This window comes from Vidua macroura, chromosome 33 (assembly GCF_024509145.1).
Source record: "Vidua macroura isolate BioBank_ID:100142 chromosome 33, ASM2450914v1, whole genome shotgun sequence".
Taxonomy (NCBI): Eukaryota; Metazoa; Chordata; class Aves; order Passeriformes; family Viduidae; genus Vidua; species Vidua macroura.
The window spans coordinates 757,110-779,486 of NC_071603.1; the positions used below are offsets into that span (position 1 = coordinate 757,110).

The following is a 22,377-nucleotide window of genomic DNA, read 5'->3' on the forward strand; positions in this document are numbered from 1 at the left end:
GGACCCCAAGAGCCACCCCTGGCACTGCCAAGAGTCACCTTTGGCACCGTGGGATGTTCCCCGGGAAGAGAGACCAGGAACTGAGGCACAACAAAGGGCCTGGGCACCCGTGGCCCAGGCAGGTGAGGGACATTTGGGGACACGGTGGGAGGTGACAACCCCCCAGGCTTTGTGCCCAGGCAGGTGAGGGACATTTGGGGACACGGCAGGAGGTGACAACCCCCAGACCTTCCTGCGCACACACCGAGGGGATGAAAGCCCAGGGGCTGCTTTGTTTGGGGTCCCCTGTCAGAGGCACAAACTCCAGCCGTTGTTTTGTGTTTTAGTTATTTAATTACTGCACCAAGGACTAAATTATGTCAAAGATCAGAACATCTGAGACCGTGGTGGCAAAGCTGGGCTGGGGCTGGTGGTCCATGGGACCCCCAGAAATGGCACCAGCACCATGGGACCCCCAAGAGGTGGCAGCAGCCATGGGGACCCCCCAAGAGCCACCCCTGGCACCGCTGAGGGTGGGGGGGTGACAGGAGCCACCAGGAGTGGGCACCAGGCCCCGCAGACAAGGGGGGGTCCCTGCGGTTCCAGGCAGGACTTGGGGACAACAGGAGCCAATGGGACACGGCGCTGGCTCCCAGCCCCGTTCTCCCCCAAATTCCAGCAGCACAGGGACCCCACCGGTCCCGTGAGGAGGCCCCAGAGGCAGAACTCACACCTGAGCAACGAGTTTGAGGTAAATCCCCCAGAATTCCTACAAACTCCAGCGCTGTGGAGCCACTCTGCCCCCACACAGAGCCACCACGGTGCCCCCAGCCCTGACACCGGACGAGGGCACGGGGACAGCCCCTGCCACCATCCCCAGAGCCAAATTCCAGCGCTCCGGGACAAGAAGAGGCCCCGAACACAGCACCAACCACAGAGTGGGGCTGGTAACACCAAAACGAGCCAAAATCCTCCCCAGATCAGAACCTCCCCATGCCCCCTCCCAGCCTGGTTCTCCCCAAATCTGCGCCTCACCTTGGAACTCGGTGTTGTCCAGCCCCCGGATGGCCTCTACGGCGTCCTCGGCCCGCTCCATGTGCACGAAGGCGTAGTCCTTGACGATGTCTGCACTCGATGACGGGGCCATACTCCTCGAACTTGGCGCGCAGCTCCAGGTTGGTGCACCGCGGGGCTGATGTTGCCCACGTGCAGCTTGGTGGAGGCCTTGCTCTTGTTCTTGCTGGCCTCCACGTTGATGCAGACGCCGTGCAGCTTGTGGTGGTGCAGGTTGCGGATGGCGTCCCTCGGCCGCCGTCTTGTCCTCGATGTGCACGAAGCCGTAGTTCTTGATGATGTCGCACTCCAGCACCTTCCCGTACTGCTCGAACAGGGAGCGGATCTCCTGCTCCGTCGCCTCCCGCGGCAGGTTCCCGATGAACAGCTTCACCATCGCGACCCGCCTGAGGGGTGGCAGGGAAGGGGGGGCTCGGTGAGACCCTCCCCGCACAACCCCTAGTCCTGCTGAGGGGTCGCAGCCGCTCCGGGGAGGGGAAAGGGGATGGGGAGAGACCCCCCAAGCCCGGGCTCCTTCAGGGTCTCAGCGGAGTTTCAGCCCCGGTTGTGCTCCGTGAGCCCCCAGCCCATGGAGGGGGACCCGGGTCTCCCCCAGACCTCATCCCGCTCCCATCCCGGGGCTGAGCCCCCTCCTAGGCGCCTTCCCGAGACCGCGGGACGCCATGCAGCCCTCCCCCTCGGCCAGCAGGGTCCCGGCTCCCTCCCCGCTCCTCCCCATCCCTTCCCGGTCCCACCCGGGACCCCCGAGTCTCACCGCGCCCCCCCCTCGCCCGGTACTCGATGCCGGCAACAAAATGGCGGTGGCCGCCTCACGCGTGGCCACGCCCGCCGCGCGCGCTGATTGGCCGAGAGCGGCGGAACGGTGCGACGCGATTGGTCGAGGCGCTGCGAAGCCCCGCCCAGCGGCAGCCCGGACAGCGTCGGGCACAAAGCGCTCCCGCCCTCGCGGCGGCCAATGGGGAGCGGCGGCGCGCCGGAAGTGAGTAAAGGGGTGGGGATTTAGGGCACGTGAGAGGTGCGCTAGCCAATCAGAGCGCGGGGGAAGGGCGTGGCCTGGCGGAACCGGGACCGACAGCAGCGGGGACCGGCGCCGGGACACGGAGAGACCCGGCCCTACCGGCGTCGGGATCGACCGGGACAGGGCCAGGGACAGCCACCAACTGCCCCCGCCGGCCCCCGGACAGAGCGGGACCAACCGCTCCCATCGGCATCGGTCGCCACCGGCACCGGCACCGGGGTTGGCCGCCCCCAGCGGCATCGAGCCGGTCAGAAACCGGGGTGTCGCGGCCACCGGGACCGGCCGGGTCTGGCCCCGCCCCTCCAGCATTAGCCACGCCTCTGGTTTGCCACGCCCCTTTCACCGTAGCCCCGCCCCGCCATGTCCCACGCGGTGCTGCTGCTGCGGCGGCTCCGGGAGCGGCGCCGGCACCGGGAACAGAACCGGGACAGCGACGAGGAACCGGACTGGGACCGGGAGCAGCACAGGAACCGGGAACAGAACCGGGACAGGGACCGGGAGCAGCAGCGGGACCGGGAACAGAACCGGGACAGCGACGAGGAACCGGACTGGGACCGGGGGCAGCACCGGGACCGGGATCAGGACCGTGGCAGGGACCGGGAGCAGCACCGGGACCGGGATGAAACCCACGAACGGTTCCGGGATGAAACCCACGAACGGGCCCGCGATCAGGGCCGGGCTCACGCCCCGCACGCCGCACCCACGCCCCCATCCCGGAGCCCCCTCCCGGCGCCCTCCGGCGCTCCCACCGCCCCATCCCCGTCGCCGATCCCCCGCCGCGGCCGCCGCCGCCGCCGCCCGTACCCGGCGCAGCGCATTTACCGGGTGCGCTGCTCCTTCCTGGAGCTGAGCGACGAGCAGGCGCTGCGGCGCTGCCGCCTGGACCGGGCGGCGATCGCGGCGCTGTGCCGGGAGCTCGGTGCCGACCTGCAGAGCCTCACGGGCCGCAGCCACGCGCTGCCCGTGGCCGTCAAGGTCACCGCGGCCTTGGCCTTCCTGGCCTCGGGCTCCTTCCAGACGGCGTCGCGCCTCAGCACGGGCATCAGCCAGTCGGCCATGTCCAAGTGCCTGGCGCAGTTCCTGGCCGCGCTGCAGCGCCGAGCCGCCCGTTACATCGCCTTCCCGGCGGTGCCCGCGCCCCCCGGGGACCCCGCGGCGCTGCCCGGCGTGCTGGGGCTGGTGGGCGCCATGCACGTGGCGCTGCGGGCCCCGGCCGGCGAGGAGCCGCTGTTCCGCAACGCCGCCGACTTCCACTCCATCAACGCGCAGGTGGTGTGCGACGGCCGCGGGCACATCACCAACGTGGTGGCCAAATTCCCCGGCTCGTGCGCCAACGCCACCGTGCTCGAGAACTCGGCCCTGGCGCGGCTCATGGAGGGCAGCGGGAGCCAGGGGGGCTGGCTGCTGGGTGAGGGGATTTGGGGGGATTTGGGGGGTAGGGGGGATCCCGGAGATCTTGGCTCATGGAAAGAGGGGGTCTGGTTGCTGGGGAAGGGGTTTGGGTGTTGGGTGAGGGGGGTTGGGGGGATTTGGGGGGAATCCCGGAGATCATGGTTCATGGAAAGAGGGGGGCTGGCTGCTGGGTGAGGGGCTTTGGGGGGATTTGGGGGGATCCCGGAGATCATGGTTTATGGAAAGAGGGGGGCTGGGTGTTGGGTGAGGGGGCTTTGGGGGGATTTGGGGGGCTTTGGGGGGATCCCAGAGATCTTGGTTTATGGAAAGAGGGGGGCTGGGTGTTGGGTGAGGGGGCTTTGGGGGATTTGGGGGGCTTTGGGGGGATCCCGGAGATCATGGTTTATGGAAAGAGGGGGTCGGGTTGCTGGGGAGGGGGGTTTGGGGGGATTTGGGGGCTAGGGGGGATCCCGGAGATCATAGTTTATGGAAGGAGGGGGTTTGGGTGTTGGGGGAGAGGGATTTGGGGGGGTCCTTGGGGGGCTTTGGGGGGTAGGGGGGATCCCAGAGATCTCAGCTCATGGAAAGAGGGGGCCTGGCTGCTGGGTGAGGGGGCTTTGGGGGGCTTTGGGGGGATCCCAGAGATCTTGGCTCATGGAAAGAGGGGGTCGGGTTGCTGGGGAGGGGGTTTGGGTGTTGGGTGAGGAGGGTTGGGGGGATTTTGGGGGCTTTGGGGGGATCCCGGAGATCTTGGCTTATGGAAAGAGGGGGTCTGGCTGCTGGGTGAGGGGGATTTGGGGGGATCCCGGAGATCTTGGCTCATGGAAAGAGGGGGGCTGGGTGTTGGGTGAGGGGGCTTTGGGGGATTTGGGGGGCTTTGGGGGGATCCCAGAGATCTTGGCTCATGGAAGGAGGGGGTCTGGGTGCTGGGGAGGGGTCTGGGTGTTGGGTGAGGGGGGTATGGGGGGCTTTGGGGGGATCCCGGAGATCATGGTTTATGGAAAGAGGGGGTCTGGGTGTTGGGGAAGGGGTTTCGGTGTTGGGTGAGGGGTGTTTTGGGGGGTCCTTGGGGTGTTCTGGGGAGTGGGGGATCCCAGAGATCTTGGCTTATGGAAGGAGGGGGTTTGGGTGTTGGGGGAGGGGGATTTGGGGGGATTTGGGGGGATCCCGGAGATCTTGGCTCGTGGAAGGAGGGGGTCTGGCTGCTGGGGAGGGGGTTTGGGTGTTGGGTGAGGGGTTTTTGGGGGTCTTTGGGGTGTTCTGGGTGGTGGGGGGATCCCAAAGATCTCGGCTCATGGAAAGAGGAGGTCTGGGTGCTGGGGGAGGGGGGTTTGGGGGGCTTTGGGGGGATCCCAAAGATCTCGGCTTATGGAAGGAGGGGGGCTGGCTGCTGGGTGAGGGGGGTTTTGGGGGGATTTGGGGGGCTTTGGGGGGATCCCGGAGATCTTGGCTCGTGGAAGGAGGGGCTCTGGTGCTGGGGAGGGGGTTTGGGGGTCAGGGGGGACCCTGGGGGTCTCGGGAATATGGGGGTGACCTGGGGGTGGTCTGGGGGGTCTCCAGTCCCATCCCCCCCCCGCAGGGCACTGCACGCACCCACGGAGGGCTGGGCTGAGCCTGGGGGTGCCCCTGGTGCCCTGGGGGTGCCCCTGACCCTGCAGGTGTGCCTCAGGTGTACCCCTGGCACTCCAGGTGTGACTCAGGTGCATCCCTGACCATGCAGGTGTGACTCAGGTGTGCCCCTTACACTCTAGGTGTCACTCAGGTGTGTCCCTGATGCTCTGGGGGTGCCCCTGACCCTACAGGTGTAACTCAGGTGTAGCCCTGGCACTCAGGTGTGCCTCAGGTGCATCCCTGACCCTCCAGGTGTTACTCAGGTGTACCCCTGGCACTCCAGGTGTTACTCAGGTGTTTCCCTGACACTCCAGGTGTGCCTCAGGTGTGTCCCTGGTGCCATGGGCGTGTCCCTGACCGTGCAGGTGTAACTCAGGTGCATCCCTGACCCTGCTGTTGTGCCTCAGGTGTACCCCTGGCACTCCAGGTGTTACTCAGGTGTACCCCTGACCCTGCAGGTGTAACTCAGGTGTGCCCCTGACCCTCCAGGTGTGCCTCAGGTGCATCCCTGACCCTGCAGGTGTAACTCAGGTGTACCCCTGGCACTCAGGTGTGCCTCAGGTGTAGCCCTGGTGCTATGGGGGTGTCCCTGACCCTGCAGGTGTCACTCAGGTGTGTCCCTGGTGCCATGGGTGCGTCCCTGGCACTCCAGGTGTCACTCAGGTGTGTCCCTGGTGCCATGGGCGCGTCCCTGGCACTCCAGGTGTGCCTCAGGTGTGCCCCTGGCACTCAGGTGTAACTCAGGTGTACCCCTATACCCTGCAGGTGTAACTCAGGTGTACCCCTGGCACTCAGGTGTGCCTCAGGGTGCCCCTGACCCTGCAGGTGTGCCTCAGGCGTGCCCCTGGCACTCAGGTGTGCCTCAGGTGCATCCCTGACCCTCCAGGTGTTACTCAGGCGTGCCCCTGGCACTCCAGGTGTAACTCAGGCGTGCCCCTGACCCTGCAGGTGTGCCTCAGGCGTGTCCCTGACACTCCAGGTGTAACTCAGGTGTACCCCTGGCACTCCAGGTGTGCCTCAGGTGTACCCCTGGCACTCAGGTGTGCCTCAGGCGTGCCCCTGGCACTCCAGGTGTGCCTCAGGTGTACCCCTGGCACTCCAGGTGTGCCTCAGGCGTGCCCCTGGCACTCAGGCGTGCCTCAGGCGTGCCCCTGACCCTGCAGGTGTGCCTCAGGGTGCCCCTCCCCGCTCCCCGCAGGTGACCGCTCGTACCCGCTCAAGCCGTGGCTGCTGACGCCGATCGCGGGCCCCGCGCGGCGCGGCCGAGCTGCGCTACAACGCGCTGCACGCGCGCGGCCTGGCCCCGCTGCGCCGCACGCTGCGCCTGCTGCGCCGCCGCTTCCGCTGCCTGGCGGGCGGGGGGCTCCAGTACAGCCCCCCCAAGGTCTGCCAGATCTTCCTGGCCTGCTGCATCCTGCACAACATCGCCCTGCGCCGCCGCGTCCCCCTGGAGCCCCCCGAGGGGCTCCCGCCCGCCCCCGCGCTCCCCGAGCCCCCCCCGCCGCCGCCGCCGCCCCCCGGGCCGGGGGCTCGCGAGGGACGCGCCGTGAGGGCCAGGGTGGTGCAGCAGGTCCGGGAGGGGCTGGCCTGAGGGGCTGGGGGGCTCTGAGAGCTCTGGGGGGGGGCTGAGCCCTGATTTGGGGGTCCTGGCCCCTGATTTGGGGGGGCTCTGAGCGTTTTGGGGGGTCCTGGCCCCTGATTTGGGGGGGGCTCTGAGCGTTTTGGGGGGTCCTGGCCCCTGATTTGGGGGGTCTGAGCCCTGATTTGGGGGGCTCTGAGCACTTTGGGGGTGCTGAGCCCTGATTTGGGGGGTCCTGGCCCCTGATTTGGGGGGGCTGAGCCCTGATTTGGGGGGGCTGAGCCCTGATTTGGGGGTCGTGGCCCCTGATTTGGGGGGCCTCTGAGCGTTTTGGGGGGTCCTGGCCCCTGATTTGGGGGGTCTGAGCCCTGATTTGGGGGTCTCTGAGCACTTTGGGGGGTGCTGAGCCCTGATTATTGGGGTCCTGGCCCCTGATTTGGGGGGCTCTGAGCGCTCTGGGGGGGGGCTGAGCCCTGATTTGGGGGGCCTGAGCCCTGATTTGGGGGAGCTCTGAGCACTTTTGGGGGGGCTGAGCCCTGATTTGGCGGGCTCTGAGCAATTGGGGGGGGCTGAGCCCTGATTTGGGGGGGCTCTGAATGCTTTGGGGGGACCGAGCCCTGATTTAGGGGGGGTCCTGGCCCCTGATTTGGGGGGGCTCTGAGCACTTTTGGCGTGCTGAGCCCTGATTTGGGGGGGCTGAGCCCTGATTTGAGGGGCTTTGAGCACTTTGGGGGTCCTGACCCCTGATTTGGGGGCTCTGAGCAATTTGGGGGGGGGCTGAGCCCTGATTTGGGGGCTCTGAGCAATTTGGGGGTCCTGACCCCTGATTTGAGGGGCTTTGAGCACTTTGGGGGTCCTGACCCCTCATTTGGGGGGTTCTGGCCCCTGATTTGGGGGGCTCCGAGCCTCTGGGGGGGTCCTGACCCCTGATTTAGGGGGCTCCGAGCCTCTGGGGGGGCTGTATCCCCTGGTAGGCGGCTCCATCATTTTGGGGGTCTCCTCTTTCCACCGCCCCGATCCCCAAATTTCCTCCCTCAGCCGTGTCTGAGCTCATTTTGGGGCAAATAAATGGGTTTTTTTTCCAACTATTGCCTACAGCGTTTTGGGAAGTGCTGGTCACATTCGGGACCCCCCGGAGGGGATTTTGGGGGGTCGCTGCTGTGTCCCCGTGGGCGGGATGAGCCCCCTGACCCCTGCAGCCCCCATCCCCCCACGGAAAACCCCAAATTTCCCCCCCCAAATCCCCACTGCATCCCACAGCACGCCGCCATTCCCACTGTCGCATTCCCAGAAGCCCCCTAAGCCACCAAAACCCTTCCGGACCCCCAAAATCCCCCCCAAACCCGTCAAAACCCCCCCAAATTTCCCATCGGGCCCATTCCGGACCCCGCGCCGTTGCCATGACGACAGGACGCCGGAAGTGGCGCTACCGTTAAACCCTTCCCCCGTGGTGCGGCCGTATCCGGTCCGGCGGCAGGACGGGTCCGTCGCGGCGCAGTGACGCGAGAGCGGTTCCGGGGTCAGAGTCCGCGGCCATGGCGGAGCCCGGCGGGAGCAGCTGCCGGGTCGGGACCCCCGGGACGGGACCGGGGGGTCGGGACCGGGCGGGCCGAGGGGCTCGGGGAGTGGGGGAGCAGGGGACGGAGGGGCTCGAGGGCTCGGGGAGCGGAGGACGGGCGGTTTGGGGCGATGTGGGGGTGCAAAACCCCGCCCACGGCGCTTTTGGGGTGCAGGAGCCTCCGCGAGGGGGGTTTGGGGGTTCAGGGCCGCGTGAGAAACGCTTTTAGGGGTGCAGGACCCCCTCGCCGGCGGGGGTTTGGGGGTTCAGAGCCTCATCCGTGGCAGTTTTGGAGGTACAGGACCCTTCCCAGTGCGGGTCTGGGGGTCCAGGACCCCTCCCAGTGCGGGTCTGGGGGTCCAGGACCCCCTGGCAGGGCGGGTTTGGGGGTTCAGAGCCTCAGGAACCACTTTTGGGGGTGCAGAATCCCTTCCACAGCGCTTCCCTGGCAGCTCTGCGGCTTCAGGGCTCCTTCCGCTCCACTTTCGGGGTGCCGCCTCCCTTTTCACCCCCCATTTTTTGAGGTGCCCACACTTCCCCTCTCACTTCCACCCTGTTTTTCCCCCTTCTCCCCAACAATTTTGGGGCGCGACCCCCCCCGTTCTCCCCCCAGCTGGAGTTCTCGGTGCAGATGAGCTGCCAGGGCTGCGCCGACGCCGTGCGGGCAGCGCTGGACGCGGCCCCCGGTGAGACCCCCGAGCCCTCCCCCAACCCCCGGGGACCCCCCCCCAGGGTTTTGGGGGACCCCCTAGAGCCCCCCTGTGCCCCCCCAGACGTGAAGCTGCTGGAGCTGCGGCCCCAGGAGCACTCGGTGCTGGTGGAGACCACGGCGGCGGCCGAGCGAGTGCGGGAGCTGCTGGAGAATTCGGGGTGCAGGGCCGTGCTCAAGGGCATGGGGGGCTCCCCCGAGGGTCAGTGGGCTCTGGGGGCTCCCCCGAGGGTCAGTGGGGTCTGGGGGGAGGCTCCTGGGAGGCTTTGGGGGTGTCCCGAGGGGTCCCGGTGGGGTTTGGGTGCTGCTGTGGCCCAGCACAATCAGGGATTTGGGGGTTTGGGGGTTCTGCTCAAGGGCTTGGGGGGATCCCCTGAGGGTGAGAGGGGTTTTGGGGGGGTTTTGGGGGGTCACAGACGGGTTTTGGAGGTTATAGTGGGGTTTTGGGGGGTCACAGACGGGTTTTGGAGGGTTATAGTGGGGTTTTGGGGGGTAACAATGGGTCTGGAGGGGCCACAGAGGGGTTTTGGGGGGTCACAGAGGGATTTGGGGGGGTCACAGAGGGATTGGGGGGGTCCGAGAGATTTTGGGGGGGCCACAGAGGGATTGGGGGGGTCCCAGAGGGATTTGGGGGGGTCACAGAGATTTTGGGGGGGTCCTGGGCAGCTCTGGCTGCTCCTGGGGGGGTTCTGCTGTCCCTGGCTGAGTTTAGGCTCACTTTTTGGGGAACATTTTGGGTTCCCTGAGGTTCTTTCCGTGCCGGGGGGGTTTTGGGGGTGCCGGACCCTGACGTGCCCCCCCCAGCTCCCCCCGGGGGGGCGGCGGTGGCGGCGCTGGGGGGTCCCGGGGGGGTCCGGGGGCTGCTCCGTTTCCTGCAGCTCTCCCCCGGCCGCTGCCTCGTGGACGGGGCCGTGTCGGGGCTCCCCCCCGGCCCCCACGGGCTCCACATCCACGAATTCGGGGACCTCTCGGACCCCTGTAACAGGTGAGAGGGGTGGGGGGGGGGGGGGTACAGGGGGTGGGGACCCCCAATTTCACCCCCATATCCCATCCCCCCCCTCCCTTCCCCCCAAACCAGCTGCGGGGGCCACTTCAACCCCGACGGGGAGACCCACGGGGGACCCCAGGACCAGCACAGGGTGAGTGGGGCTGGGGGGGGATTTGGGGGGGGTCTTGGAGGGGATTTGGGGGGGTCCCTGGAGGGTTTGAGGTGGTCTTAGAGGGGTTTGGGGGGCAATAAGGAGATTTGGGGGGTCCCTGGAGGGTTTGGGATGGTCTTGGAGGGGTTTGGGGGGGCAATGAGGAGATTTGGGGGGTCTCTGGACAATTTGGGGTGGTCGTGGAGGGGTTTAGGGGGGCTCTGTGGGATTTTTGGGTTTTTTTGTGGTGCAGTGAAGGGATTTGGGGGTCTCTGGAGGGTTTGGGGGGGATCTCTGTGGGGTTGGGGGTGCTCTGTGAGTTTTGGGGGGCTCCTGACCCCCCCTCCCCGCCAGCACGCCGGGGACCTGGGCAACATCTGGGCAGATGCCGAGGGCCGGGCGCAGTTCCGAATTGAGGACTCGAGGCTGAAGGTGGGAATTGGGGGCTGGGGGGGGGGTCCAGGCTGTGCCCCATCACCGGGGAGGGTCTGTCCCCAAATGTGGGGGGGTCTCTATGGGGTTGTGACCCCCCCAAGTCCCCCTCCCCAGGTCTGGGACATCATCGGCCGCTCCGTGGTGGTGGCCGAGGGCGAGGACGATCTGGGCCGGGGGTCCCACCCGCTGTCCCGTGTCACCGGCAACTCGGGCCCGGGGTGAGCACTGGGGGGGCTCGAGGGGGGGCGGGTTTTGGGGAGGGGGGGGTCACCCCTCCTGACCCTCCCGTGTCCCCAGGCTGGCCTGTGGCGTGGTGGCCCGCGCGGCCGGGCTCTTCCAGAACCCCAAACGCGTCTGTTCCTGCGACGGCGTCACCCTCTGGGAGGAGCGCGACCGCAGCCGTGGGGCTGCCCCGGGGACCCCCGCCATGGGGACCCCCAGCCCCCACCTCTAGGAGCCCCCCGGGACCGAATAAACGCCCCTCGCTCTGCAGCCGCTGCGGCCCCTTTAAGGGGGGGCGTGGCCGGGGCGACTGGGGCGTGGTTTGAATGAGATATGGGCGTGGCCAGCACGGCGGGAAAAGAGGGGGGCGGGGCGCGCGCGGTGCACACGGTACGCAGGCGCGCTCAGGCAGGGCGGTGCGCACGGCACGCAGGCGCGCTGCGCGCGGCACCGCCCCCCGCCGCCCTCAGGAACCGCCGCCATTTTGAAGCCGCCGCCGCCGCTGCCGGTTCTGTCCCCGCCGCGCTCCCCACAGCGATCCCCGCCGCGATGCGTCCTGGCATCAAACTCTTCGTGGGCAACGTCCCCGAGGAGGCGACGGCGGAGGAGTTGAGCGAGCTGTTCGCAGGCGCCGCGGGGCCGGTGCTGGGCGTCGCCCTCATGAAACAGTTCGCCTTCGTGCACCTGCGGGACGAGGCGGCGGCCGCGCGCGCCATCTCGCAGCTTAACGGGCACCAGCTGCACGGCCGCCGCATCGTGGTGGAGCCATCCCGGCCGCGCCCCACCAACACCTGCAAGATCTTCGTGGGGAATGTGTCGGCCGCGTGCACGAGCGGGGAGCTGCGCTCTCTCTTCCAGCAGTACGGCCCCGTGGTGGAGTGCGACGTGGTGAAAGGTACCGGACCCGCCGCCGGGGCCGCGCGGCCCCCGCCGCCCAGCTCGGCCCGCGCCGCCGGGTGATCCCTGGCACCCGAGTTCCGTCCGACTGCGGCGTCGCCCCCGCCCGGACCCCGGCGCGGCCCGGGCTGGTGGAGCGGGGGGGGGGATTCCTGCCGCCTCCCCCCTGCCCCGAGCGGGGCCGTGCGAGCCCCAGTGAGCTCCCGTAACCCCCCTTCTACCAACCACGTCCTCCTCCATCGCCTCCGCCCGCCCCGCCCGGGGCGGTGCGGGCCTGTGTGGGCGGTTCAGACCCTTTAAACCCCCCCCCCTCTCACAACCACGTGTCTTCGATCGCCTCCACCAGGCTCAGGTGGGGCTGTGCCAGCCCCTGTGGGTGCCCCTGACCCCGTAACTCCCCCGATAACCCTCCTCCAGCCGGCTTCATGCTCTGCAATTGCCTCCCCAAACCCCAGGTGGGGCCATATGAACCCGTGTGGGCTCCCCAGCCCCCTCAATCTCCACATTCTCCCTTCTCTTGCCAACCTCCTCATCCTCCCTCAAGTGGCCCAGGTGGGCTCCCCACACTCCTGAACACCCTCATAACCTCCCTCCTGGCAGCTTTGTTCTGTGCCATCACCACCCCCAGCCCTGGGGGGGTGACTCCCTGCCCGCTGCTGCCACCTCTGTGACCAAATCATCCCCCAGGCCATGGCCTGGCCTCCACAGACACGCTCGGACACGGAGCTGGGACATGCACAGAACACCCCCTGAAACCCCTGAGGGGTTCGAGGGGGACCCCCAGCACACCCTGGTGGGGTCACCCACCTCCCCCACCTCAAGTGTCACCCGTGTCACACTGATGGACTGACAACTGTCACTCCACTTCCCTCTCCCTGACCCTGCTGTCATCTCATCCCTTCTCACCCGACCCTGGAGTCCCGGTGATGTCCCCGCAGTGCCCGTGTGCCCCTGCCCACAGGAGGGGGACATTGTTCCTCTGCTCTCTCGTCCCAGGTCACAGCCACCAGCACAGCCCGGCAGAACCTGCCCCACGTCCCCTCGGGTTTGGGGGTGCCACAGCCACCGCCAGGTGGTGGCAGCAGGGCTGGGGGTGACATGGAGGGGACATTCCCTCTTTGGGCTTCCAGAGTGGGACGTGTGGATGTGGGACAAGAACTGGGGGAGGTGGGATGGCACTGGTGGGACAAAGAAGAGGGGGACATGGCACTGATGCTCAGAGGTCTGGGATGGGTTTGCTTGGCCAGTGGTTCTCCCAGCACACCACACACCCTTGGGTGGGTTGTCACTGGTTCTGGTGCTCTCAGTCTGTGACTGCAGGGAAACACCACGGGGTCGCTGCCCTCCTGCCCTGTGCCGGCCCCGGACCCGTCGTGCCACGGGGCTGAGCCCCCGACCACCATGGGGGCATCCAGCCCCCAAACCTGCTGGGCCAAGTGCCACAGGCGGCCACCAGAGCTGCCACCAGGTCTTGCTTCCCTGCTCCTTGCTGTCCTGAGACGACTCTGTGCTGCCGAGCCATGGTTATGCCGTGTGGCACTGGCTCCTCGCCACGGCTGGGCACTCACAGGGGGTGCTCAGGCCCTTCCTTCCCTCCCTCCTTCCCTCTTCTCCCTCATCTTACTCTCTGTCTTAAGTCCCTGTTGCCTTCTCTGTCCTTGTCTTTTTCTGTCTCCTCTTCCTCTCCCCGCTTTCTCCCCCCTTCCTGTGTCCCGCTCTCTGTGCTGGCGCCGGTTCTCTCAGCTTTGCTCCGCTCACTGCCAGGACGTCCCACTGAGCCCACGCTGCTGGCACTGCCAGCCCAGCCCGGGCCCTTCGTCCCCATGTGCCAGGGAGGGGCTGGGAGGGGGCACAGGAGGCAGAGCTTGGGGGCACACGGAGGGAGCCAGGCGGGCTGGGGGAGGCTGTGAGCTGGGGGACGCCGGGTGGGCCGTGACCAAACGAGCATGGGGCAGAGCCGATGGTGGTGGTTGTGTCTTCTCCGGCGAGCGGGGCCGGCAGCGCCGTCCCAGGGCCGGCAGCACCCGTCCTGCGCCCGTCCCGCTGCCGCCGCACGGCTCATTAGCGCCGGCTCCTGTAACGAGTTGTGTTTTCTCCCCTCACTGCTCTCTCTGCTGCTTTGTCAGACTATGCCTTTGTGCACATGGAGAACGAAGCTGATGCTAAAGTTGCCATCGAAAACCTAAATGGGAAGGAGGTGAAGGGGCGCCGGGTGAACGTGGAGCTCTCCACCAACGTGCAGAAGAAGGGCACGGGCCAGGCGCCGCCGCCCGCCCTCGGCGTCGACAAGACCAAGCGCATCGGCCTCGAGTACCGCGAGAAGTTCCAGCCCAAGATCGAGGGCTTCGACCAGCAGCGCCGGGCGGCCGACGCTGCCTTCCCCTCGGCCACGGGCGCCGGCTACGCCGCCGCCCCCTCCCTGTACGATTACCAGCAGCGCTTCGGCGCCAAGTACGACACCTTCGATGCGCAGCCCCGGCCCGCCTCCCCCTCCTACTTTGGCAGGGACCGCAGCCCGCTGCGGCGCTCACCCACCCGCGCCGGCTACGCGGCGGTGACGCTTCCCATTACGGCGCAGCCGGCCGCCTACCGCGCCCAGCCCTCGGCCTCACTGGGGGCCACGTACCGAGCCCAGCCCTCGGCCTCCCTGGGCGTGGCGTACCGCCCGCAGCCCACCACGGGCCAGGCCGCCGCGTACCGCGCGCAGCCCTCGGCCTCGCTGGGCAGCGCCTACCGCTCCCAGCCCTCGGTAGGCTCCCTGGGCGCCGCGGGCACTCAGCCCGCTGCCGCCAACTCCCTCAGCTCCTACGGTGCCCAGCCCACCGCTGCAGCTTCGTATGGCGCGCAGCCCGCGGCCGCCAACTCCCTCGGCTCCTACGGGGTCCAGTCCGCTGCCCTGGCCTCCTCCTACAGCGCCCAGCCCGCCTCGGGCTACTCAGCTGGCTACAGTGCCCAGCCCGCCATCGCCGCCTACGGCGCCCAGCCCGCTGCCGGCTCTGCCGGCTCCTACAGCACCCAGGCCGTGGCTGTGCACGTGGCATCCTACGGCACCCAGCTGGCCGCAGGCTCCTACGGCGCCCAGCCCATTGATGGCCACGCCGGCTCCTATGGCGCCCAGCCCGGCGCCGTGCTGTCTGCCGGCTACAGCGCCCAGGCCGTGGCAGTGCACGCCAGCTCTTACAGCGCCCAGGCTGTGGCAGGTCACGCCGCCGCTGCCTACCAGCCCGTGGCCGGCCACTCTGCCTCCTACGGTGCCCAACCCGCACTGTCCACCTCGTACGGCGCCCAGCCCACCGTGGGCCACTCGGCCTCGTACGGCGCCCAGCCCGCCACGGGCCTGCCCGCATCCTACGGCAACCAGCCAGCGGCTGCCGCGCTCCCCGCTGGCTACGGCGCGCAGACGGGCTCCTCGCTGGCCGCGTCCTATGGCAGCCAGGCCGCCGTCGCCGCCGCCTCCTACAAGGCTCAGGCCTCTGCCCCGTTGACGGCTGCATACCGGGCGCAGGCCTCCGGTGCCATGGCGGCCTCCTACCCGGCGCAGCAGCCGTCCTCCGCCACGCTGGCGGCTGCGTACCGAGCCCAGCCAGGCAGCGCCTACGACGGGCCGAGCCAGCTGGGGCAGCCGGCGGGCTCCTACCTGGGCCTGGCACAGGCCACCGCCGCACCGCCCTACGAGCGCACCCGTCTCTCCCCGCCTCGCAGTGCCGCCTACGACGACCCGTACAAAAAATCGTCCTCTCTGGCTAAAAGGTACGGTGCCGGGCGGGGCACCAACCCCCGCCCCTGCCTCCCGCTGCTCGTCGGCTTGCCGGGCTCCGGCGCACCGCTCGCGGCTTGACCAGCGCCGTGTGGCACCGGCACGGCTCGCTATCGCCCGGCGCAGTGGGCGCTATGGCTCTGCTCGCGCCGCGCAGATCCCGGGGAGGGAACGGGGCTTGGTGTGGGTGAGGGGAGGCAGTGACACAACAGCGGGGCCTCCGCGGTGTCTGGTGTCCGATCCCATCCTGCGCCGGCTTTACCCATCGCGGTGCGTCCCCGGGCGGGACGCGGTGTTGCCGCTGGCGGCGGATCTGGCTGCCATCCCCCCTGGCTGATCCCCCTCTCTTCTTTCGCCCAGGTATGGCTCTGAGCGCCGTCTGTCCGAGCTGGCCGATTACCGGCGCTTAGCGGACTCACCGCTGGCGTACCGCCGCTCGCCCACCAAGTCCCCGCTGGACTACCGCCGACTGCCGGACACGCACACCGAATATGCCCGCTACTCGGGTGGCTACAGCGACTACCTGCCCCCTGCCCGCATCCACTCGGGCTACCAGCGCCGACTCTGAGCCGGCTGCGGCCCCGCTCGCCGCCCCGCTGGGGCACGGACGGTTCTTTTTCAGCCGATTCTTTCTGGTTTTGCTGTTTGAGTTTTTTAGAAGGTTCTGCGGTTACGGTTGGCAGTGGCCGTGCGGTTCATCCCCTGCAGGCGCTCGGTGCCGGTTCATAACCCGCCAATGGTTGCAGGCTCAGACTCTTTTATACCACGAGTTGTCCCATTTTTTGGGCAAATTCCCCGTTTCCAGTGTCAGGCCTAGCACGGTGCCGGAGGTTTTTTATGACTGTAAATAAACACTGAGGTCTGCTCCGGTGCCCGATGCCTCCCGCCTGGTTCTTTCCCAGTCCTGGGGTCCACTCCCACCCCTGGGGACACCTCCCAGTGCCACCATGATCACCCAGCCCTGGCTGATGGTGCTCCCGGTGCTGGAACTGCTTTCCCACCACAGAGGAGTGGATTTGGAGGATGAGCAGCATTCAGAGCCGGCAGCAGAAGCGCCAGACTCTGCCCTGCCACGACACCACCGCAAGGATCACAGGCACTGACCTCTGCCGGCAGTTGTTTTGGGTGAGGAAAGCTTGTTTTGAGGGGTGGTGCTGAGTGCGAGCGAGAGCTGGGGTGGTGCATGCCATGGCAGGTACCAGTGTCACCACAGTGACCATTCCTGCAGATTCTTCCTGTCCCCATCTCTCCCCAGGGACCGGTCGCAGCCCAGTCCGGCTGTGCCACAGGAGGGATGGCCAAGGCTCATTAAGCACCGCGGTCGATAGCCAGGCAGGTGGATCTGATGCTTCTCCCCTCCTTTCCAGGGTGGCCACACACCCCTGGGCCTGGCCCCAAGTGTGGCGATGGCAGCACCCGCGGGTGACCATGGCACCGATCGGCGCTGGCGAGGCAGAACTGGCAGCATCACCAAACGCATATCCTGGTCTTAATGGCCTTAATTGATGAACATGGAGAGGCAGGAGCAGTCTGGGGACAAACGAGCCACTTTGGGGACAAAATGAACCAGTTTGGTTCAAACCAGGCAGCCTACAGACTAATTAGCCGTGGGCAGGTTAAGTGGCAGCTCCTGCTGCCCATGGGAGGAGGAAGAGCTGGGGACAGACATCCTCTGTCACCCCTGGGTGCCCCTCTGGGGGGCCCCAGGACCGTTTTGGGGTGTTCCCGTTTGCAGCAGCCCCTCCCTGGGGACTCTGGTCTGCATGGGCAGAGCCAGGCAGGGCACAGGCAGCACCCGGGAGTCGAGAAGGTTCCGCGCCGTGTTCTGAGGGGACGTGAGTGCAAAGAAAGAACCGGGGGCGGAGCCAGCGCCGTTTGTTAAAAATTTTGAGTTTTATTTTACTGGAAAGTGGGGTCAGGGGGACTCTAAATCACTTGGGGGGTTCCACCCCCGCCGGCGCGGTGCGGCGGCCTCCGGTCAGCTACAGCGTTGGGCTAAAAACCTACCACTGGATTATCCACCCTCTTAAAAAATAAAGGAAAAAAAAGGCAAAACGACGACTCGGGAAGAGCTCTGGGGGAGCGAGGGGGCGGCGAAGCAAAGCAAAGCTGGCGCTGGGGGACGGCTGCGGCTGCGCGCTCACACCTGAGCCCGGGGTGGGGACCCAAAACTACCTGGAAAAGCAAAATCCTGCCCAGGGGGGCGGGGGAAGCTGGGGGAGGGGCTGAGCTAATCCTGCCCGGGCTGAGGACGAGCCGCGCGTCCGTAAGGAATGGGCCCGGGAGCGGCACGCGGCGGCGGTGGCACCCGGCGCGGCCCGAGACGCGCGGCGCCGAGTTGGCGTGCGACGGGACCCCGACGTCCAGCCGCACAAATCTTACCTGTAAGAGAAAAGAGGAGTTGGCGCAGGTGCCCCCGGGGCCGATCCGGAACCGTGCCGAGCCCCGGTGCCCTGGGGAGCTGCGGCTTCCTGGCAGCAAGAGAGTCCTGACGTGGAGCAGTGGCGGGGCTCCGGCCCCCTCGGACCCTGGGCCCGCCGGGACCTGGGCACAGCCCGTGCGAGCAGGAGCTGCCCCCGTGCCGGGGGCTCTGGGGGAACCCCCCCACCCCGCGGGGACTGTGCCCGGCCCAGCCAGAACGTGAGTTACAGCCACGAGAGTGACACCGGCACCGCTCTCTCACCACGGCATCTCCTCGCCACAGCCAGGCTTTAACGCCCGTGGGGCCTGTCCATGCCACCGTGACCCGTCACCCCGCCTCAACCTCGACTGGCACAACCGGGAGCACCGGCAGCGGTGCCGAGAGCCGCCAACGCGCTCACCTCCGGCTCAAAAGGCGGAGTATCGCGCCCGGTCCGCGTACGGGTCCCGCCCGAAGCGCTGCATGTCGTAGAGGGACGCCCGGGCCACCGAGGAGACGGGCGACAGCTGCCCACGCTCGTACGTGTACGCCTCTCCGACGGTGCTGGCCGCGGCGGCCGTGCGGCGCAGGGGGCTCCTGTCCCGGGTGTAATACGTGGAGGACGCGGCGGCGGCCGCGGCGGTGGCGGCGGCGGCGGCGACGGCGGCCGCCGCGCCCGGGGTGGGCAGCAGCGCTCGGTCGTACGCGTCTAAGGTGGTGGGGATGCGGCCGGCCATGGCCGTGGTGGCGGCCATGGCCGAGGACTGGACCTGGGAGTACTGGGCGTACTGGGAGTACTGGGCCATGGTCTGCTCCGCGTAGGCGTCGTACGCCGAGGCCGTGGCGTAGGAGCGGGACGCGGTAGCGCTTGTAGTAGTCGGCCATCCCGCCGTAGGCCTCATCGTAATACACGGTCTCCCCATAGCCCGCGGTGTAGGGAGTGCGCACGGCTCCGTACTGCTCGTTATAGGCCTCGGCAAAGTCCGCCACTTGCCCCGGGCGATCGACCGGGCACTCCTTAGACCAGTGCCCCCTCCTTCCCGCAGCGGTAGCAGCCGCTCTTGTCTCCCATCCCGGGCGCCGTCCGCAGCCGGCTGGTGGACAGCTGCACGCGCATCCGCTTGCCTTGGGGAGAGACGCGAGAGGCAGGGTCAGTGCGGCCGTGCCGGGGCACCGGTGGGACAGGACGGGACCGGCTGCCACCCCCCCAGCCCTACACAGCCACCGGCGCGGGAGGAGCCGCCGCGGGACCGAGCGTGAGCCACCAGATGGACGCTGGACAGCGGCTGACCGGGACGTGCTGCCACAGCCGAGCGCGGCCACGCCGGCCAGCCCGGTAAAGCCCCGGCAGTCCGGGGTCGGACCCAGCACTGCCGGCCTCGTGTGACCGCAAAGGTTCGCGCCGGAAAACCGCCGGAGCGGCGGCGAGAGGGATGCAACACCGGGAAGCACTCCGGTGCAAACGGGGCCTGGCCTGAGCACGGCACGAGGCAAAGCCAAGCGCGGACGCGGCCGGGACGGCTCTGGGTGCAGCTGCGCCGGCCCAGCTGGGTCGCTGTTTTTTGGGGAAGGCCCGGAATGGGGGCGGCGGGACGTGTGGAGCCCCGGCAGCACCAGGAGCGCCCGGTCCGGCCCCGCCGCCACGTGGGTGAAGCGCCGGACGCCGCCCTGAGCACCCGGCCGGGAGACGCGCTCGCCATCACCGCCGCCAGCGCCGCGGCTCGAGTCCGGCCGCTCAGCCCCGTCAAGCGCCCGAGCGACGCCGGGCGCGGGGTCGGGCGCCTCCGTCACCCTCTTACCAGGCTGGGCAAGGCTACAAGGGCGGGCGGCAGCCTGGCGTCACCCGCTGCTCCGGCCCGGCACAGGACGTCGCCGTCGGGGTCCTCCTGCGGGGCGGCCGTGCTGGTTAATCAGAGATGGGTCAGTCCCGTCCTCCCCGGCCCAGAGCCCCCGAGCCCGAGCCCTCGCTCCGGCCGCGCCGCGCGGGCGGCCCCGGGAGCTGCGGCGGGGCGGGCACCAACCGACACCAACCCCAGAGCCCCGAGGGCGCTTTACGGCCCGCGGAGCCGGCCGTGGTCACATCCGGGATCGACCCCAGAGCCGGGGCCGGCGGGAGCGTCCGCCAGGAACCCCGGAGCCCTCCCGCCGCCCAGCCCTGCGCCTCACCTTGGAACTCGGTGTTGTCCAGCCCCCGGATGGCCTCTACGGCGTCCTCGGCCCGCTCCATGTGCACGAAGGCGTAGTCCTTGACGATGTCGCACTCGATGACGGGGCCATACTCCTCGAACTTGGCGCGCAGCTCCAGGTTGGTGCACGCGGGGCTGATGTTGCCCACGTGCAGCTTGGTGGAGGCCTTGCTCTTGTTCTTGCTGGCCTCCACGTTGATGCAGACGCCGTGCAGCTTGTGGTGGTGCAGGTTGCGGATGGCGTCCTCGGCCGCCGTCTTGTCCTCGATGTGCACGAAGCCGTAGTTCTTGATGATGTCGCACTCCAGCACCTTCCCGTACTGCTCGAACAGGGAGCGGATCTCCTGCTCCGTCGCCTCCCGCGGCAGGTTCCCGATGAACAGCTTCACCATCGCGACCCGCCTGCGCCGGACACCCCCGAGGAACAGCCCGAGCCTCTGTGAGTGTGCCCAGGGCTGTGCCCAAAAACCCCCTGAATCACCCTAAACCTCTGTGTGCCCAGGGCTGTGCCCCGCAAAATCCCCAGCCTCTGTGAGTGCACCCAGAGTTGTGCCCAAAAAACCCCTGAATCACCCTAAACCTCCCTCTGTGCCCCCTAAAATCCCCCGAGCCTCTGTGAGTGTGCCCAGGGCTGTGCCCAAAAACCCCCTGAATCACCCCGAACATTTCTCTGTGTGCCCAGGGCTGTGCCCACAAACTCCCTAAATCCTCCTCAAACACTTCACACCTCTGGGCTGTGCCCCCCAAAACACCAAATAAACACCCTGAATCGCTGTGTGTGTGCCCAGGGCTGTGTCCCCAAATCCCTTGAAACACCCAAATCTCTGTGTGTCCCTGGGGCTGTGCCCCAAAACACCCTAAAACCTTCTCAAATACCCCAAATCTCCTCTGTGCTCAGGGCTGGACCCCCAAACACCACTCAAATAAAGCCCCCAAACGTCTGTGTGTGTCCCTGGGGCTGTAGTCCCAAAGACCCCAAATCTCCTCAAACAAACACCCCAAAACTCTGCCCCTGCTCATTCAGGGCATAGCCCCAAACACCCCAAATCCCCTCAGAAACCCTGAACCTCATGGTAGCCCCCCGGGGCTGAGGCCCTCTCACAGGGCACAGCCCCAAACACCCCAAATCCCCCCCAAATTTTGCTTCTGCTCCTTCAGGGCGGAGCCTCAAACACCTCAAGTCCCCCCAAAATAAACCCCCCAAAGCTCTGCTGTCCTCCTCCTAAACTGTGCCCACAAACACCCCAAAATAAACACCTTAAACCTCTGACACCCCAAAAACCACCTTAAACCTCTGAAACCCCGAAAATCCACCTAAGTCTGTGACACCCCTTTTCCTGCACGGCGGACCCCAAACACCCCAAAATCTCTGCACCCCCCGCAGCGCAGAGCCACGCCCCGAACCCCAAAACCCCACAGGTCTGAGACCCCCCACCCAACCCCTCTTGTCCCCCCGGGGCTGAGACCCCCGTCAGGCCTGAGACCCCTCAGATCTGAGCGCCCCCCAAACCCCTCCCCTCCACAGGCCCGAGACCCCCCCCAAACCGTCCCGGATCGCATCCCCCGCGGCCTGCGGGCGCCCCAGCGGGGCCGTGGCCGGGCCTGGCCCATGTGTCCCCCCCGGTCCCGGTCCCGGTTCCCGGTCCCGAAACCCCCCCCGGGCCCCCCCCGCCCCCACCTGCCCCGTCCGCCGCGCGCTGCTCACAAAATGGCGGCGGCGTCTCCCGGCCCCGCCCCGCCTCCCGCGCGCTCATTGGCCGCCGGCGCTGTCCGTCAAATGCCGCAGCGTGAGGTCATCGAGCCGCCAGCTGAGCCCGCCCACGCGGCGGCCGCAGCCAATCACGGGAAGGAGGGGCGGGGCGAGGGGAGGAGCGGTCCATGAGGCTGCTGCGGGGGGGGCGGGGGCGGTCCATTCATGGGGTGGGGGGCGCTTCGAGCGCTGGGGACCGTACTGGGAGCGCTGGGAGCCGTACTGGGAGCGATGGGGACCGTACTGGGAGCGCTGGGGACCGTACTGGGGGCGCTGGGAGCCGTACTGGGAGCGCTGGGACCGTACTGGGGGCGCTGGGAACCGTACTGGGAGCGCTGGGGACCGTACTGGAGCGCTGGGAGCCGTACTGGGGCGCTGGGACCGTACTGGGAGCGCTGGGAGCCGTACTGGGGGCGCTTGGCCCCTTACTGGGGTTACTGGGGGTATTGGGAGCGCAGGGAATACTGGGGGCGCTGGGGGTATTGGGAGCACTGGCAGCGCTGGAGGTACTGGGGGCACTGGGGTCCGTACTGGAGCGCTGGGAGCGCGGAGGTTCGTACTGGGAGCACTGGAGTGCCCCGCGCTCCCCGTTGCCGAAGCCCCATCCCATCCATCCCATCCCATCCCATCCCATCCCATCCCATCCCATCCCATCCCATCCCAATCCCAA

At 67.8% G+C, this 22,377-nt stretch overlaps 6 protein-coding genes across 7 annotated transcripts in view; 4 read left to right on the plus strand and 2 right to left on the minus strand.

The window, feature by feature from the left end:
* Nucleotides 1–193: 193 nt before the first annotated feature.
* LOC128821049 (protein alan shepard-like) lies at nucleotides 194–3,444 on the minus strand. The gene is given in 5 exon segments (XM_054001919.1): nucleotides 194–1,105; nucleotides 1,107–1,163; nucleotides 1,165–1,281; nucleotides 1,283–1,439; nucleotides 2,894–3,444. Coding segments are annotated over 5 exon segments (1,239 nt in total). The 3' UTR covers nucleotides 194–748.
* A 2,309-nt stretch (nucleotides 3,445–5,753) lies between these two features.
* Nucleotides 5,754–6,703, plus strand: LOC128820968 (translation initiation factor IF-2-like). The gene is made up of 3 exons (XM_054001821.1): nucleotides 5,754–5,777; nucleotides 5,930–6,084; nucleotides 6,238–6,703. Exons 1-3 carry the CDS (start codon nucleotides 5,754–5,756, stop codon nucleotides 6,701–6,703), a joined length of 645 nt encoding a protein of 214 aa, XP_053857796.1.
* A 1,419-nt stretch (nucleotides 6,704–8,122) lies between these two features.
* Nucleotides 8,123–10,986, plus strand: CCS (copper chaperone for superoxide dismutase). Its single transcript, XM_054001923.1, has 8 exons — nucleotides 8,123–8,218; nucleotides 8,825–8,897; nucleotides 8,985–9,122; nucleotides 9,725–9,905; nucleotides 9,999–10,059; nucleotides 10,414–10,491; nucleotides 10,609–10,712; nucleotides 10,792–10,986. The coding sequence occupies exons 1-8, from the start codon at nucleotides 8,189–8,191 to the stop codon at nucleotides 10,946–10,948; spliced, it is 822 nt and encodes a 273-aa protein (XP_053857898.1). The 5' UTR covers nucleotides 8,123–8,188; the 3' UTR covers nucleotides 10,949–10,986.
* Nucleotides 10,987–11,212: 226 nt separating this feature from the next.
* On the plus strand, nucleotides 11,213–16,242 carry RBM14 (RNA binding motif protein 14). Of its 2 annotated transcripts, XM_054001908.1 has the most exons (3): nucleotides 11,213–11,611; nucleotides 13,740–15,363; nucleotides 15,731–16,242. In XM_054001908.1, the coding sequence occupies exons 1-3, from the start codon at nucleotides 11,266–11,268 to the stop codon at nucleotides 15,936–15,938; spliced, it is 2,178 nt and encodes a 725-aa protein (XP_053857883.1). In that variant the 5' UTR covers nucleotides 11,213–11,265; the 3' UTR covers nucleotides 15,939–16,242. The 2 variants fall into 2 exon arrangements, with proteins under 2 accessions (XP_053857883.1, XP_053857884.1); XM_054001909.1 differs by lacking the exon at nucleotides 13,740–15,363 and having other exon boundaries at nucleotides 11,215–11,611; nucleotides 15,731–15,872.
* Nucleotides 16,243–17,241: 999 nt separating this feature from the next.
* On the minus strand, nucleotides 17,242–21,740 carry LOC128821050 (RNA-binding protein 4B-like). The gene is given in 6 exon segments (XM_054001921.1): nucleotides 17,242–17,752; nucleotides 18,193–18,625; nucleotides 18,627–18,803; nucleotides 18,805–18,896; nucleotides 19,938–20,359; nucleotides 21,663–21,740. Coding segments are annotated over 4 exon segments (1,107 nt in total). The 5' UTR covers nucleotides 20,350–20,359; nucleotides 21,663–21,740; the 3' UTR covers nucleotides 17,242–17,752; nucleotides 18,193–18,199.
* Nucleotides 21,741–21,938: 198 nt separating this feature from the next.
* LOC128820969 (neurexin-2-like) overlaps nucleotides 21,939–22,377 on the plus strand; it is a 36,854-nt gene continuing 36,415 nt past the window's right edge. The window contains 1 exon segment of the mRNA XM_054001822.1: nucleotides 21,939–21,947. Coding sequence (XP_053857797.1) covers nucleotides 21,939–21,947 — 9 coding nt within the window.

Excerpts from the sequence above, each read along its gene's own strand:
- RBM14 (XM_054001908.1), top strand. The coding sequence starts at position 11,266 with ATGCGTCCTGGCATCAAACTCTTCGTGGGCAACGTCCCCGAGGAGGCG. Across the intron at positions 11,612-13,739 it reads GGAGTGCGACGTGGTGAAAG|ACTATGCCTTTGTGCACATG; the intron begins GTACCGGACCCG and ends CTGCTTTGTCAG. Across the intron at positions 15,364-15,730 it reads TCGTCCTCTCTGGCTAAAAG|GTATGGCTCTGAGCGCCGTC; the intron begins GTACGGTGCCGG and ends TCTTTCGCCCAG.
- LOC128820968 (XM_054001821.1), top strand. The coding sequence starts at position 5,754 with ATGGGCGCGTCCCTGGCACTCCAG. Across the intron at positions 5,778-5,929 it reads GCGCGTCCCTGGCACTCCAG|GTGTGCCTCAGGTGCATCCC; the intron begins GTGTGCCTCAGG and ends CCTGGCACTCAG. Across the intron at positions 6,085-6,237 it reads GTGTACCCCTGGCACTCCAG|GTGTGCCTCAGGGTGCCCCT; the intron begins GTGTGCCTCAGG and ends CTGACCCTGCAG.
- CCS (XM_054001923.1), top strand. The coding sequence starts at position 8,189 with ATGGCGGAGCCCGGCGGGAGCAGCTGCCGG. Across the intron at positions 8,898-8,984 it reads AGCGCTGGACGCGGCCCCCG|ACGTGAAGCTGCTGGAGCTG; the intron begins GTGAGACCCCCG and ends GTGCCCCCCCAG. Across the intron at positions 10,713-10,791 it reads ACCGGCAACTCGGGCCCGGG|GCTGGCCTGTGGCGTGGTGG; the intron begins GTGAGCACTGGG and ends CCGTGTCCCCAG.